This window comes from Protobothrops mucrosquamatus, unplaced genomic scaffold (genome assembly GCF_001527695.2).
Source record: "Protobothrops mucrosquamatus isolate PMUCROS unplaced genomic scaffold, P.Mucros_1.0 scaffold3532, whole genome shotgun sequence".
Lineage (NCBI taxonomy): Eukaryota > Metazoa > Chordata > Lepidosauria > Squamata > Viperidae > Protobothrops > Protobothrops mucrosquamatus.
In genome coordinates, this window is record NW_015389501.1 from 25,672 (window position 1) to 42,843 (window position 17,172).

At 45.8% G+C, this 17,172-nt stretch overlaps 1 protein-coding gene across 1 annotated transcript in view; it reads right to left on the minus strand.

Moving 5' to 3' along the window:
* Positions 1 to 1,208: 1,208 nt before the first annotated feature.
* Positions 1,209 to 17,172, minus strand: part of SCARB2 (scavenger receptor class B member 2) — a 41,871-nt gene continuing 25,907 nt past the window's right edge. Inside the window, exons 5-12 of the mRNA XM_015827151.1 lie at positions 16,389 to 16,480; positions 14,570 to 14,689; positions 12,332 to 12,510; positions 9,809 to 9,927; positions 7,000 to 7,073; positions 6,342 to 6,393; positions 5,004 to 5,162; positions 1,209 to 1,760 (exon numbers count right to left, since the gene is read on the minus strand). Coding sequence (XP_015682637.1) covers positions 1,722 to 1,760; positions 5,004 to 5,162; positions 6,342 to 6,393; positions 7,000 to 7,073; positions 9,809 to 9,927; positions 12,332 to 12,510; positions 14,570 to 14,689; positions 16,389 to 16,480 — 834 coding nt within the window. The 3' untranslated portion in view covers positions 1,209 to 1,721. The remainder of the gene's footprint in view (positions 1,761 to 5,003; positions 5,163 to 6,341; positions 6,394 to 6,999; positions 7,074 to 9,808; positions 9,928 to 12,331; positions 12,511 to 14,569; positions 14,690 to 16,388; positions 16,481 to 17,172) is intronic.

Consider the following 17,172-nt stretch of genomic DNA (forward strand, 5'->3'; position numbering starts at 1 on the left):
CCATGGCTCAGCTTGGAAACCTCCCTTTCTCCTCAGCATGGCTGGCTCAGGAATTCTGGGAGTTGAAGTCCACGAGTCATAAAAGAGCCAAGGTTGCCTACCCCTGCACTACAGAAATGAAGAACAAGGAAGGATCAGGACACAGCATCTATTTTCACTGCTTCCTTAATAGAAAAAAAAAAATGGGGTTCAAGTTGAGTTTGACTCCTGGTGTCTTCCTGGACATCCATGTTGTTTTCCTGGCAAAAATATAGTTTGCTGTCGCTTTCTTCCAGAATTTTTCCCCCCAACTTCCATGATACGAGATATCTTGGTTTTTCCTTGTCATCTCCTCTCCGAATGATCAAGCACAACTTATGTTCCCAAGCAGGGTTAGCCAGATGCTACCACCAAAATTACTGGCTACTACTTTTTACTTTCAGGATCATCTCGAAAAAGGATTCCAGCGTCCCTTCACCAAATCAGTGCAGTTCCCTCAACAAAGACGTGGGCTCCCTTCTCATTCCCTCCAGTGCAAATGAAAGATCATGTAAAGCTTCCCTTTTTTTCCTCAAAACGAGCACGTTATCTTGACAATCACAGGCTTCGGCCCGCAGGCTTTAAATTCCATTTTGGCTGTAATGGTGGAGACTCTGATCCCTTCTTTTTTCTCTCTCCTAGGTTGAAGGGGGAAATCACTGCACATCTGGATGCCTCTGAGGGAGAGGCCTTTAGATCTCGAAAAGCCGGATTTAGAAAATAAATCTGTTATTCCCAAATCACTTTTAAAGGAGACACGAGATAGAGAGAGAGGGCCAGGAAAAACAACCTTCACAAATGGAGATTTGTATTCTTGGAAAATATGTCCAGTTTGTTAGAGATGGCTCCTTCAAACATACTTTGTGTGTGTGCTTTTTAAAATAATAATAATAATAATTAGAATCCCAATACATCTTTTGGCCTAGAGGCTGGATCTTTTAAACTCTAATTTCCATAGATATAGAAACAGGAGAGAATTCACTATCGAATACCTGAGCCAGCCTACTTCAATTTGGTGTTCTCTAAAAAGGTTGGTGTTCTCTAAAAAGGGTGCCAGGTTGGTAAAAGCCAATCTAAGACTTTACCTCAGAAGGAAACTTTAAAAAACAAACACTGAATGGGACATCCGACGGCCTGAACAAAAATGGAAAATTGTAGAAAAATTGTATGTAGAATTATTCCTCTTTTTTTTTTGTCCTTTTCCAGTGCGAAGATTTACACCAGGGGAAAAGTGAAACTCCCGAGTAGATCTGGCCCGTAAGATTCACCAAGAAATCAAATTACGGCAGGACAAGGCTGTGCTAGCAAACCTCCTAAATTAACAAGGATGTCATCAAGGTTGACGTCACCTTTCCTGGCACCTCCTATAAGCCAACAGGGATCCAGGTGCAGACGCAATTCCAGAAGTCCAACAAATAACGCAAGTGTAGTGAAATACTGCTAGTTTCACACGCTGGGAAGGCAGGCGCAAATGGGGTCCGACTAACCCCTCATTAAGCCTGCAATTCTGCCCTCAGTTCAGGTTTAGCTTACAAATGCCCTTCTTCCTCAGAAGCAGATGGTTACTAAATGCTAAAGAGAGGACTACTTCAAGGGGGCTGTTGAAGTGGTAGGTTGTGGTGGCAATTAAAAACGTTTGCCCTGTTCAGTCATCATCGTGAAGCTCTTTTTTGTACACGTGGTGTGTGGTTAAGGAAATCGGGCTAAGTCCGGATAAGTGGAGCTCTTTCGTCAACGGTACTCTGTTGTTAGGGGAGGCAAAAAGAAAAGAAAAGAAGAAGAAGCGTTAATTTAAGAGATTGTGTTTATGCAACCCATTTCATCTATCGGCTCCTGCAACTTTGCTGGAGATGGCAAAGCCCAGCAGAATCCAAGCAGACTTTTTCTCAAGTCCTGTTCACAGATAAATTGTTGATAAGTGGTCTCTAACTAAGCTGATCTGATAGAAGGGGATATTTGCAGCTCAGGGTGCAGAGGTGGGGGTCCGTGATGCTCTCTGAGCTTGGTTGATTTTGTTCTGTCCCAGCCTACGAACGTTCTTGGTTACTTCACAAAGACAACCCCTGTTTAACAGTAGACTGGAAAATAAACCCTTTTTTATTTGAGTTACAGACCTGAAAACAAAAGCGACAGGACACTTTTCCTATGGAGACCTTGTCCAAAAGCAAAATGGAGCACGAGTCAAACAGGAAATAACTCACAAGCAAAATAAACAGACCATGATCTCTTGACACTGAAGTTCTTTGCAAATGGTTGCCTCCAGCAACCAGCCCTGCCCACACATTCCCTTTTTGTTACGCAGCCCCCCAAGGCGTGGCTTCTCACTGCTTTCTCCTCCTACCCTGGAGTTGCCCCATTGCCTCCCTCTGTCCTACTCGTGTGACCCGTCTACGTTTACCAGCGTCTCTGAGGTCTTCCAGCTGTGCTTCCTCCGAGTCTGACTCAGCTTCCCAGCACAGCTGGCTCTCAGCTTGATCACGAGTGGATGGAAGGACCAGCCTCTTCATTAGTTTGTAAGTCCTGCAGCTCATCAGAGCCTTCCTCTGACTCTGATGGCTCTCCAGGCCCCTCCTCCTCTGATTCCCCAGACTCTACTACTACAGGCTGGCACGGAATCACAACAGTTTTCTGCAGATGCTTCATTACCTGAGTAGGTATCAGTGCTAGAAGGGAGTGTCCCACCAACACGGAAGTGTCTCACCAACACTGACAGGGCAAGCCACTAGTATATAAAAACATAGACCGACTTTACCATAATTTCAACTGGGAAACTGTGAGCATCCTAGGCCAAGCTAAGTCCAAAACCACTAGAGAATTCCTGGAAGCCTGGCACTCCAGACAAATCTGCCCTCCACACTCACATAGAGGTAAACAACATCTACGTGCCATTCAAAAAGCGACCATCGAAAAGCTACCCAGCAATCAACACCCAGATAATCAGAGATTAATGCCAAGATTAATTCTAGACCATCAAGCGAGAAACAATTTCCCAATCAACTCTGACAAACAATCAAAGCAGGGGTCTCCAACCTTGGCAACTTTAAGACTTGTGGACTTCAACTCCCAGAATTCCTCAGCCAGCCAATTCTGGGAGTTGAAGTCTACAAGTCTTAAAGTTGCCAAGGTTCGGGACCTCTGAATCAAACAATAAACAATAATCAAGGGACCATCCAGAACAATCAATATTGACAGGGGAAGCCATTTGTATATAAACAGAGAGCAACCCCACTCCTTTCTAGCACTGATGATGTTACCTAGTTGGGTAATAAAACATCTGAAAGAAAACAACTGAGCTCAGAGAGCACCAAGGATCCCCACACAATCTGAACTATCTGAGCAGATCGATCTAGTGGCATTGTGTTCCGAAGACAGTCCTATCTTAGACTACAGGGAAAGGGTCACATGTTCAAATGGCCTTTTAAATCAATTTCTGGTGAGAAGTGGGCCCAGCAGGGAGATATTTTTAGCCAAATTGTATTTCCCTGAACTGTTGTATTCCTACAGCAGGAGAAAAGTGTTGGTCTGTTGTTGTTTTTTCCCATGTTTACTACTCAAGCAAGGAATGTGAATAGGAGAAGATTATCTTTGCAAGAGATAACAATATTGGATTGCTGAATTCAGCTGCAATTCAGCTGCAAATTTTGGGTGACTCGGTGGATCTTTCGATCCGGGCTCTAAAAACATGAAAAGAGGAACGAGCACAACCTACCTTTGGGTTCCCAATGCTGAGGAGAACATCTCTTTAAACCTACCTTGTTTCTTTCCCAAGAATGTGTAAAAACACCCAGCTGTTTTAAAAGAAAGGTAAACCCAGCTAGTAAAGTACCTTCACCAGGGCCACTAGACCAGGCCTAACCAAATCTATAGGATCCCTGAAGAGCAATATTTATAAATCCCTTTTAAGATCAGAAAAGTGAGCATGGCACTGTGAAGTCAGCGATTACAGGAACCCCTTCTGGCTTTTCTCCACTCTTCAGACCAATTAAAGCCCTACAGACCCTTAGACCAAGCCCAAGAGATACCCCAGCACAGAATGTTGAGGGGGGGTCCTCTCACAGTTTGGGACCCCCTGTTTAGAATATGCAGCACCCAGAAGTCAAAGCAGGAAGTCCTTTTCTCAGAGGTTCCTCCTCGCCCGTCCTGTACGAATAGGTAGACCCTCAAATTATAACCACAATGGAGCCCAAAATTGGCTTTCATGACAAACCATGCGTGAACTGCAATTTTTATGCAAGCACCAGTGTTAAAAAGTAATAAATGGCCTGATTAATCTAGGATATCACCTTAGTGTCTTTTGTTTCGTTTTTAAACGGCTCCAGCTAAGCCATCCCAAGGCTGTTGCAATCTACAGAGAGTTGAGAGTGGCCTAGGTTATTAAAGCGAAACAATTTAAATCTCAAAACTGGTTCACACATGTATAATTGATACTTTGTGATGCTCAAAGTTCCAAATAGTCCCTGCTTGAGCTCAAAGTAAGGGATAATAATCATTTATGAGATACAATTTTAATTAACCAATAGGAATTTCTACGCCCATGGAAGACACAATGCCGCTAAGTGGCTGGTACATGTGCAAAACCAAGCTTTAAGATTTCAGAGTTCCCTCGTCGGCCCTTAGTTTGGAGACCCCAGGAAGAGACAAAGTTTGCTTGTCTTACCATGAGATATAAGTTACCAGCAGAATGTTGCTGAGACGCATTTACTGTGGGTCTATTAAACCTCTTCCCTAGAATGAACAAGCAGGTAGGTGAGGAAGGAAGGAAGGAAGGAAGGAAGGAAGGAAGGAAGGAAGGAAGGAAGGAAGGAAGGAAGGGAAGGAAGGAAAAGATAGGAAGGAAAGAAGAAAGAAAGAAAGAAAGGAAGGAAGGAAGGAAGGAAGGAAGGAAGGAAGGAAGGAAGGAAGGAAGGAAGGAAAAGATAGGAAGCAAGGAAGTTGCTTCTAAAATAAAATAACAGGGAAATGAGCAGACCCACCAACAACCTTACCTCCTCTTTTTTCCCTCTGGGCCAATAGGTGACTCCCAGAACCACTGCTCCACAAATAATTCCTAGTGCCAACAAGATGAACGGGACAGCTTGGACCAGATTGGATTCAAGCAAAGCAGCCCTGAGTTTTCCTGCATTTGGATCATCCAGCGTAAAACTCTGAGAAGGGAAAGCACAAACAAGGAGATGGAGAAGGAGACACATCTTGGCTTTATCTGCCCATACCCCTGTGGTCACGTCTGGCTTCGGAAGGAGAAGGCTGAGCCCCCAGATTTAAGGCATGGGGAGAAGAGGCCTGGGGCAAACCAGGTAAGCATACTCCAACCCTTATTTATGACTGAGTATATTAAGGGGGGGGGGGCAACTCTGTGAGATGCTGGTTCTCATGGACTTCCTGATCAATAGACTGACGCCTCCTCCTAAGAGTTAAGGCTGAAATGTTCAACTGGTCCTTGTCTGCCATGCATGAAATGTCAGAATAACAGAGCTGGAAGGGACCTTGGAGATCTTCTAGTCCAACCCCCTGCTCAGACAGGAAACCCCCTAAACCAGTGGTTCTCAACCTTTTTAATGCCGCGACCCCAACCGGTCGTAAGTCGAGGACTAAACCGGTCGTAAGTCGAGGACTACACAACCGGTCGTAAGTCGAGGACTACACAACCGGTCGTAAGTTGAGGACTTTCCCTGCCCGGGAGCGCCGCGCATGCGTGGTTCCGCCCCCTGCGCCGGCCGAGGCGTAGCTGGCAAGCGGCAGAGACGGAGCAGGCCGACCACCAGCTGGCCCAGCCCAAGGGAGGTAAGGCACCCGCCGGAAAAGGGGGAAAAAATGGCGGACAAAAAAAATGGCAGACAAAAAAAATGGCAGACAGCCTTGCTTGGCGACCCCCATGAAATGGTCGATCGACCCCAAATGGGGTCCCGACCCACAGGTTGAGAACCACTGCCCTAAACCATTTCAGACAAATGGCTGTCCAGTCTCTTCTTAAAAACCTCCAATGTTGAAACACCCACAGCTTCTGGAGGCAGGTTGTTCCACTGATTAATTGTTCTAACTGTCAGGAAGTTTCTCCTTAGTTCTAGGTTGCTTCTCTCCTTGATCAGTTTCCATCCGTTGCTTCTTGTCCTGCCTTCAGGCGCTTTGGAGAATAGCTTGACTACCTCTTCTTTGTGGCAGCCCCTCAGATATTGGAAGACTGCTATCATGTCTCCCCTGGTCCTTTTCTTCATTAAACTAGACGTACCCAGTTCCTGCAACCGTTCTCCAGTTCCTTTCCCAGATTCAGAGAACACCCTTACAAATTCCAGAGGGGAAGGTGGGGATGTTTGATCAGTGCCTACCTCATTTACATACATCACTGGATAGAGCATTCTTCTGATTTTCCCTGTTTGACTGAAATAAGACAAAAATGTAGATTGAAGCAGAGTACTGTTTTCCAGTGATTCTCAAGAGAATTATCCTGCTTCGAGGGTACGTGATGGGAAAGCATCTCATTAGCCTTCAGAGCTCAGGAAAAATGGAATATAATAATAATAATAATAATAATAATAATAATAATAATAATAATAATAATAATAATAATAATAATAATTAATAATAATTAATAATAATAATAATAATAATAATAATAATAATAATAATAATAATAATAATGATGATGATGATGATGATGCCTATCCCAGGTCCTGGACCATCTTATTTATTTACTCAAATTATTTTCCCATGCTAACTTGATTTGATTTGGCTGCCCGTTTTGCTGAGCTTAGACCGTAAGGAGAGACGCTGGAAACTAAACCACAGCCTATTTCATAAGCTGGTTTTTCTGCTGAGTATCTTTCTCGCGGTTTAAATACACCGATGCATTATTTGCATGTATACAGTATATATATATATAATATACATATATTTTCCTGCTGTTTGTACAGGTGTTATTATTCCGTTTCTCGGAATGAATGAATATATATTAAAAGATCGCCGAGTTCTCTGTACAATACTTACATAAATTGGGGGAGTGTTTCAACATAAACATTGATTTGCATTCTTTTGTTCGCCCGCACCAAAACTCCTGTCAGCTGAAAGGGAAAAGGAAACGTGCTTTCGCTTAAAAATGAAATTCACTTTACCGATCCAGTGCAAATTTAGTACAGGTAGTCCTTCGAACTTACAACCGTTTGTTTAGTGACCGTTCGAAGTTACAACAACACTGAAAAATCGGACTTAGGATTGTGTTTCAGAGTTACGACCGTTGCAGCATCCCCTTGGGTCACGTGATCAAAATTCAGATGCTTGGCAACTGGCTCATACTTACGACTGTTGCCGTGTCCCAAGGTCATGTGATCACCCTGTCACAAGCAAAGTCAATGGGCAAGCCAGGTTCGCCTTAACAAGCAGGTTACCGCTAACGTATCAACTGCAGTGATCCACTTAACAACTATGGCAGGAAAGGTCATAGAATGAGTCAAAATTCACTTAAGTCACAAAAAGTCACAAAATTCATTTAAAATGAGTCAAAATTCACCCACAAAGAAGAGGGAGTCAAGCTCTTCTCCAAAGCGCCTGAAGGCAGGACAAGAAGCAACAGATGGGAACTAATCAAGGAGAGAAGCAACCTGGAACTAAGGAGAAACTTCCTGACAGTTAGAACAATTAACCAGTGGAACAACCTGCCTCCAGAAGCGGTGAATGCTCCAACACTGGAAGTTTTCAAGAAGAGACTGGACGGCCATTTGTCCGAAATGGTATAGGGTTTCCTGCCTGAGCAGGGGGTTGGACTAGATGGCCTCCAAGGTCCCTTCCAACTTTACTACTACTACTACTACTACTACTACTACTACTACTACTACTACTATTATTATTGTCTCGCTTAGCAACAGAAATTTGGGGGGGGGCAATTCTTGTCATACATCGAGGACTATCTGTATTCATATCTTGGTTACAAGCAGCTACATCCACCATATCCTTGGTGGAAGACAACACACAATTGGTGGTCCAGTCCCAGATATTACAATCTGGAGCTAAGCGACAACCCAGCGAGGTAGACCAGGCGAAGAAACCAATCCCATGACAGTATAATGAGCTGTGTGAATAACCTAGAGATGCGTTTCTTAACCTGGGGCAATTTAAAGATGTGTGGACTTCAACTCCCAGAATTCCCCCCCCCCCAGCCAGTCTGCTGGCTGCACAAAAAAAAGACAAATGTAATTTCAGAAGCCTAATTTCCAAATCACAGGAAATATTTTGTTACTCTGTAGGGTCCTTGGTGCTCTCTGAGCTTGGTTGTTTTCTTGCAGACATTTCATCACCTTAACTAGATAACATGATCAGTGCTAGAAGGGAGTGCGGTTTAATCTGTGTATCCTGGTATACTTGTCCTGTCAGTGTTCGTCTTTGGTGGTTCCTTGATTTGGCTGTTGTTTACTGCCTGATTGTTGGTCTGGGTTTGGTAGTTTCTTGATTGGGGTGTTCTTTACAACCGGGTTGTTGGTCTAGTGCAGGGGTAGGCAACCTTGGCTCTTTTATGACTCATGGGCTTCAACTCCCAGAATTCCTGAGCCAGCCATGCTGAGGGGAAAGGGAGAGTTTCCAAGCTGAGCCATGCTGGCTCAGGAATTCTGGGAGTTGAAGTCCATGAGTCATAAAGCGGCCTAGGCCTAGGCCAGAGATAGGTAACCTTATCTCTTTTATGACTCATGGACTTCAACTCCCAGAATTCCTGAGCCAGCCATGCTGAGGGGAAAGGGAGAATTTCCAAGCTGAGCCATGCTGGCTCAGGAATTCTGGGAGTTGAAGTCCATGAGTCATAAAGCGGCCTAGGCCTAGGCCAAGGCAGAGGTAGGCAACCTTGGCTCTTTTATGACTCGTGGACTTCAACTCCCAGAATTCCTGAGCCAGCCATGCTGAGGGGAAAGGGAGAGTTTCTAAGCTGAGCCATGCTGGCTCAGGAATTCTGGGAGTTGAAGTCCACGATGTTAATCTCTGCTTACCTGGCCGTTTATTGCTAGTGAGGAGGTGTTTTGGGGTTTTTTTTGTTTCCTTTTTAGCTTTTTGATGGTCTCTTTGGAATGATATGCAGGCGTTGTTTTATCTCCCTGTGCCTGTTGATGGCTGGGCTGGCTTCCAGGGTTTTGTTATTGTACAGGTCCCACGTTCATATTTTATCTACCTATGAGCACCACCCTTTAAGAGGGGTTCAGAAAAATAGAAACTAGCTAACGCTATGTGAAAAGTGAGAGAAGATGGATAGGTTTAGCGGTGAAACCGAGACGGAATGACTGCATTCTTTAAATAGCTAAAAAGGTATCACAGAGAAGGCAGCCAGGATCTGTTCTTTTCTCATTCCACCGTACAAGACACAGAATTATGGATTTAAGTTACAGGCAGGCAAATTCCAGCTGAGGTTTGGAACAACTTCCTAGCAGTAAATACACTTTAAGAGTGGAGCCCATGACTCAGAGGAGGTGGTGGAGACTCCTTCATTTGATTTATTCACGCGCCTGGGAGATTTTTAATTTGAATTAAAAAGTCAGGCTGGCCTGACTTTCCAACCTCATTAGTCCTTTCCAAATGTTGAGTTCCATGAACAGTCATCACTTTTCAGATGAGTCAGACCTTTGCAAAGCCAACGTGACCAAATGCAGAGGAGAGAATCAACCAAAGGGCAGGAAGCACCATCAAAGCCACGTGCTCACAAAAGCACCATCCAAATAAAACTCTGAAACTGGATTCTGTGACCCACTAAGCTTCCAATTCCATTTTAAATTGGACTACCTGTAAAATGATTTTGAGGTCCATAGAAATAGAGACTTACTGGGTTAATATCAAGAAACGTGTTGTGATTCTCTTTATTTGGATGCATGCCGTCCACCGACTTGATGTAGCTATCCTCAGCATGGAAGAAATGTGGGAGCGATAAGAATATTGGTGCCCCTGTAACAACAACAACAACAACGACAAAAAAGGGTTAAAAATGAACAAATAAGGAATGATCAGGCACCCACGTATTTCAAAATGCCTCCCGTACACCCGATCAGATTCCATAATCATTTCTCAAATGCAGCATGCTGTACTCCAGGCCAGGGCTTTTCAACCAGTGGTACGGGCACCACCTGTGGTACATTGGCACCTGGCAGGTGGTATCCTAGAAAAGTGGTAGTGGGGGAGAGGGAATGAGCTGAACCAGTGGCAACACCGCACAAGCCTGAGCGAGAGATGGCTGGAGCTGCAGGGCTGTCAGGGCTCAGCGGAAGCACCAGGATCAGCGCCAGGTTCAAGCTGGAGCTCGGCGCTGATCCTGGTGCTTCTGCTGAGCCCTGAAGAAGCACCAATCAGCTGGAATGTTGCAGCATCTCCAGGGTCTTGTGATTTACATTCAGATGCTTGGCAACTGATTCATATTTATGACGGTCACAGTGTCCCAGGGTCATGTGAAGTGACCAAAACCTGCTGCAACCACCCAGTAGACGGGGGGAATAAAAACCAAACACCACCCCACTCCACCCCACCCCCCTCAACAGAAATGCTCACAACAATGGAAACCTCAGACAGGAGGAAGAGCGCCGCTGGGCAGGCAGGCAGGTGTCTTGCTTGGCTGTGGCTTGGAGGGCACTTTTTTCAGTGCCATTGTAACTTCGAACAGTCACTAAGTGAACTGTTGTAAGTCAAGGACTACCTGTACTTCATCACTTTTTTCCTTTTTTTGGTTTGGGCATCAGGTTTTTGGATATTGCCATATCTTAAAAGTGGGGGTGGGGTGGGGGGTGTTTGGTTTTCATCCCCCCCCCCGTCTGCTGGGTGATTGCAGCAGGTTTTGCTCACTTCACATGACCCTGAGATGCTGTGACCGTCATAAATATGAATCAGTTGCCAAGCATCTGAATGTAAATCACAAGACCCTGGAGATGCTGCAACATTCCAGCTGATCGGCGCTTCTTCTGGGCTCGGCAGAAGCACCAGGATCAGTGCTGCTTTCCAGCTGATTGGTGCTTCTTCAGGGCTCAGCGGAAGCACCAGGATCAGCGCTGAGCTCCAGCTGGAGCCTGGCGCTGATCCTGGTGCTTCCGCTGAGCCCTGACAGCCCTGCAGCTCCAGCCATCTCTCGCTCAGGCTTCTGCGGTGCTGCTACTGGTTCAGCTCATTCCCCTCCCCCACTACCACTTTTCTAGGATGGTCGCGTACCACCTGCCAGGTGCCAATGTACCACAGGTGGTACCCATACCACTGGTTGAAAAGCCCTGACTTATCTGATTGACTCAGCTGAGGCTGCTCCATCAGGCTAGCACTTTCCGAGCCCCAATCCTGACCAACACTCGGCTCTGGGCTTTTCTCTGGAGACTCAAATTCACCCTAATCCTGGCGAGGGGCCCGGGGGGTTAAATCCACGACAAGCACCTATTTGCAGTCATCCTGGCTTAGAAGTACTGGTAGTCCTTGACTGACGACCGATTTGCTTCGGAACTGCTTGAGTTACGACCAATCTCCAGAAAGGTATTTACGACCTGGATTCAAAATTCTGATGGCCCCACCTCCCTGTGGTCACATGATCACATTCCGGGTGCTCAGCAACCCGTCGGCATTGACGGTCATTTGCAGCATCCCGCGGTCGTGTGACTCTCTTTTCGGTCAGAAACCAGCATTTACTTCTGGTTTCCAGCAAAAAAAAAAAAAAAAAAAGTCCACGGCGGACGATGTGTTTGCTTAATGACTGTGTGTCCACTTCAATGACCATGGTGTTCACTTAACGAACGCTGCCAAAATTGTCACGAAATTGGGTCAGTCGTGTGGATGCCTTGACTTACGACCCCCAGGACATACGATGGAAATTCTGGGATCCATTATGGTCGCCAAGTCAAGAACTACCTGTTAAAACAGTGGTTCTCAACCTATGGGTCGCGACCCCATTTGGGGTCGATCGACCATTTCACGGGGGTCGCCAAGCAAGGCTGTCCGCCATTTTTTTCCCCTTTTCCGGCGGGTGCCTTACCTCCCTTGAGCTGGGCCAGCTGGTGGTCGGCCTGCTCCGTCTCTGCCGCTTGCCAGCCACGCCTCGGCCGGCGCAGGGGGCGGAACCACGCATGCGCGGCGCTTCCGGGCAGGGAAAGTCCTCGACTTACGACCGGTTGGGTAGTCCTCGACTTACAACCGGTTTAGTCCTCGACTTACAACCGGTTTAGCCCTCGACTTACGACTGGTTTAGTCCTCGACTTACGATCGGTTTAGTCCTCGACTTACGACCGGTTGGGGGTTGGGCGGCATTAAAAAGGTTGAGAACCACTGTGTTAAAAGAACTTATGAAGACTGGTATTTGACTCCCTTCAGTTTGTGACACACTAACCTTGTTTGCAAACGGTGACATTCAGGACTCCAGACCCCACACAGTGCCCAGCAGGGACACAAAACCCAGCGTTGTCTGGATTAACCGAGACATTGGCAAAGAGTTTCAAGGGAGGTGTAAACCGGTAAGTTGGAATTCCCAAAACGGTTAACTCTTTCTCAAAGTTTAGATATATAGATCTGGAAAAGAACAAAATAACATAAAAAGTCTGCTTTGGTGAAGGCACGTATATTTGCAGGGAAAAGCCAGGTTGACACATCCTAGGAAGTTTTTGCTTGAGCGCACGCGACGCCCCAAGCTTTAAATCGTGTTGTACAAGGCACAAAGGCTGAGGAGTCCTTGGAGCTTTCCGAGCTTGGTGGTTTTCTTGCAGACGTTGCATTACCAAACTAGGTTACAGCATCAATGCTAAAAGGGAGTGGCGTCTGCTCTTATTTTTATATGCTAGTGGCTTGCCCCGTCAGTGTTGGTGGGAATGTTCTTGATATTACAGTACCTTGTTTTTCTGCATTGATTAGTTCCTTCACTGGGGTATTATTTGATTGTTGGTCTAGTGTTAATCTCGGTGTTAATCTCTCTAATGTTAATCTTTGTGTTAATCTCTGCTCTTATGGGTGTTGATTGCTGGCGAGGAGGGGCGTTGGTCTTTTTGTTTCCTTTTGGGCTTTTTGATTGTCTATTTTGAGTGGTATGTAGATGTTGTTTATCTGTGTGTGCCTGATGATGGCCGATCTGTCTGAATGCCGGGCTTCTAGGAATCTCTCACGCTTTTGGACTTCAGTTGGTCTAGGACAGGGGTAGGAAACCTTGGCTCTTTTATGACTTGTGGACTTCAACTCTGGTTGGCTCAGGAATTCTGGGAGTTGAAGTCCACAAATCATAAAAGAGCCAAGATTGCCTACCCTGGTCTAGGATATCCAGTTTCCCAGCTGAAGCTATGGTTGAGACTCTAGAAAGAGTACAGAGAAGAGCAACAAAGATGATCAGGGGACTGGAGGCTAAAGCATATAAGGCAGTGATGGCGAACCTTTTAGAGACCGAGTGCCCAAAAACTGGCCCCACCCCTGCTCCGCCCTCAGCCCCGCTCAGCCCCACCCTGCCTGCCTGCAGGGCCACTCACTGCCTCCACGGCCTGCCGCAGATCGCCCAGGCAGCCCAGCAGCACCATGGCGGCCACGCCCTCTGCCCACGCCCCGCAGCATCAACTTTGCGCATTGGGGTATGGGCAGAGTCTTGTCTATGCTGCCTGGCTGCCATGTCCTTAGCTGCGCTGCTCTGTGTGGGCCACGCTCGGGGTGACTCTCCTCCAGGGGCTGCTGGTGAGGAGGGGGTCGCAGGCAGAGGCAACGGCATGTGTGCCCACAGAGAGGGCTTCGAGTGCCACCTCTGGCACCCGTGCCATAGGTTCGCCACCACTGATATAAGGAAAGGCTGCTGGAATTGGGTATGTCTAGTTTAATGAAGAGAAGGACGAGGGGGGACATGATAGCAGTATTCCAATATCTCAGGGGCTGCCCCAAAGAAGAGGGAGTCAAGCTATTTTCCAAGGCGCCTGAAGGCAGGACAAGAAGCAACGAATGGAAACTAACCAAGGAGAGAAGCAACCTAGAACTAAGGAGAAACTTCCTGACAGTGAGAACTAACCAGTGGAACAACCTGCCTCCAGAAGCGGTGAATGCTCCAACACTGGAAGTTTTTAAGAAGAGACTGGACAGCCATTTGTCTGAAATGGTATAGGGTTTCCTGCCTGAGCAGGGGGTTGGACTAGATGACCTTCAAGGTCCCTTCCAACTTTATTATTATTATTATTATTATTATTATTATTATTATTATTATTATTATTATTATTATTATTATTATTATTATTATTATTATTATTATTTCTTCTATCCATGTGTTGCCAAACTGAGTTTTCATTGTGTCTTCTGATTGCTAGTTGGTGTTCATGGATGCGCAGTGCTAGTCTTCTGCCTGTTTGTAATGAAACGTCCACCAGAAAACCACCAAGCTGAGATAGCATCAAGGACACCACAATTTAACCCCGAGCAGCAAATATTCTCTTCTATTGGTACCACAACGGCTGTGTTCGCTGTACACAATAGACTGAATTGAGAAAAATCTTTTACAGTACTAGGAAACAGGACACTAGGAATTCTAGCAAGGAGATCCAGGATGAGTCACTATGGCAAAGCTATGATTCAATGTTGAATTCCAGGCAGTGCTTCCCACTGTTCTTACCTACAGAAATCTGTAGAAAAGATATAGATTGTGTCATCTTTGCTGATCAGTGGGTGGAAAGTCTCTCCATCTGTTCCATTGATCATATTACAGCTGGGTGTTGTCCACCAGTCTAGCTTGCTATCAAGAGAAGAGATCAGAAGGAATCCAGGATTAGTTTTAAAACATAAAGAGAAATCCTGCTGGGTCAAAAGATCAAAGGCCCTCTTTCATCCAGGATCTGATATGTCTGATCCTCTTTCAAAGCAAGCCCAGACAACATCTTGTGAAGGTCTGTGATCTAATTACGGGCTTGAGTTTTTCAAGACGGGGGAAAATAAGCATTGTCAATCCCTAATACAAACCCACTCTGAATAAATTCTTTCCCAAACCACCTTCTTTCCTAATCATGATTATGGGTTTTCCTGAAACCCAACTTGCCAAAAAATAGAGGTGATGTTCCTTGAAGCATCCTCCTTTTTTATGTATTTACTCAGAGGCACTGAGGAAGAAATAATTCTTATCTTACTGAGTCTGAAGAAGGGAGGTTTAGCCCATGGATCCTGAATAGCAGCGTCTGAAACTTTTTTTATCCAACTTATTAAGAATCTTTGGGAAGGAGAGGGAAAAACACTAGATCTAATGGAGCATTTTGGAATAGGAGGTTTGGTCTAGGGCAGGGGTAGGCAACCTTGGCTCTTTTATGACTCGTGGACTTCAACTCCCAGAATTCCTGAGCCAGCCATGCTGAGGGGAAAGGGAGAGGTTTCCAAGCTGAGCCATGCTGGCTCAGGAATTCTGGGAGTTGAAGTCCACGAGTCATAAAAGAGCCAAGGTTGCCTACCCCTGGTCTAGAGGTTAAGGGACTGGCCTAGCAACTAGGAGACTGTGAGTTCTAGTCCCACCTTAGGCATGAAAGCCAACTGGGTGACTTTGGGCCAGTCCCCACGAAACTGTAAGTTCTAGTCCCTCCTTAGGCATGAAAATCAGCTGGGTGACTTTGGGCCAGTCACCAGGAGACAGTGAGTTCTAGTCCCACCTTAGGCATGAAAGCCAACTGGGTGACTTTGGGCCAGTCCCCACGAAACTGTAAGTTCTAGTCCCTCCTTAGGCATGAAAATCAGCTGGGTGACTTTGGACCAGTCACCAGGAGACAGTGAGTTCTAGTTCTGCCTTAGGCATGAAAGCCATCTGGGTGACTTTGGGCTGATCATCAGAAGACTGCGAGTTCTACTTTAGGCATGAAAGCTGGCTGGATGACTTGGGCCAATCACTAGGAGATGATGAGTTCTAGTTTTGCCTCAGGCATCAAAGCTGGCTGGGTGACTTTGGGCCAATCACTAGGAGACAGTAAGTTCTAGTTCCACTTTAGGCACGAAAGCCGGCTGGATGACTTGGGCCAATCACTAGGAGATGATGAGTTCTAGTTTTGCCTCAGGCACGAAAGCCGGCTGGATGACTTTGGGCCAATCACCAGGAGATGGTGAGTTCTAGTTTTGCCTCAGGCAAGCAAGTTGGCTGAGTGCTTTGGGCCAATCACTAGGAGACGGTGAGTTCTAGTCCTGCCTTAGGCATGAAAAATGGCTAGATAACTTTAGGCCAGTCACTCTCCTCAGCCCAACCTACCTCACAGGATTGTTGTTGTGGAGAAAATAGGAGGAGGAAGGAGCATTAGGGAAGTTTTCCACCTTGAATTATTTAGAAACAATAACGAAGGCGGGATAAAAAAAAACAACCAAACGAATGAATTAAAATATAAGGCAAGAATTACAACATGCACTGCCACAGAGATATAAGGAACACCAGTGAAGGGGGGAAAAAAAGAAGAAGCAAACATTACTCTTTGCCATTCCATTCAATTACTCTCGTGAAGTCCAGGTAGCTATTTTCTCCAGATAACATGACATATTCACCATCATCGGTCCCGTTCATCTATATAGAAAAAAAACAACAAAACGACGCAAGAAAAGATTTTTTTACTTTCAGGCAGCTTTTCCAAATGGTTCCAAATGGGAATAAAGTGTACACATATTAGACGCAAAGGATCAGGATCATTCATGTAGGTTGCAGCATTAACGATTTATTGAAGCCTATATACAAAAATCTGGTCAACTAAATGGCCACTGCAGAATTGGTGCGGGAGAAGAGTCAATGGAATTCAAAGGAGAGGCTGGTCTCGGGTGGTCTTGTGGTAACACAAGGACTCTAAACTGATGGCACATTTTGCTCCGCCCTCTAGCTCTGCCTGCTCTTCTGTGACATCCTAAGTCAGGGGTCCCCAGCCTTGGCAACTTTAAGACCTGTGGACTTCAACTCCCAGAATTCCACAGCCAGCACAGAGTCCTACACAGCTGGGCGCCAATGCAGAACCATTTTTCTTGCGCTGGTTTTTTTTTTTTTTTAGATTAATTTTGCTTAAAAAAGGGGAAATTTGCAGGTTGTCCAATAAACAATCAGCCTGAAGCACAATCTGTATTCTCACAGTGGTTCCAGACGATTCTAGCTCATCTAAAAGTGGGGAAGTCCAAGCAAATGGTTTATCGGTAAGCACTCTTGTGAGGCTGGAGGGAGTGGCAGGGACCCCCTCCCCCATATATTTTGCTTCCGGGTCCAATTCAAGGTTG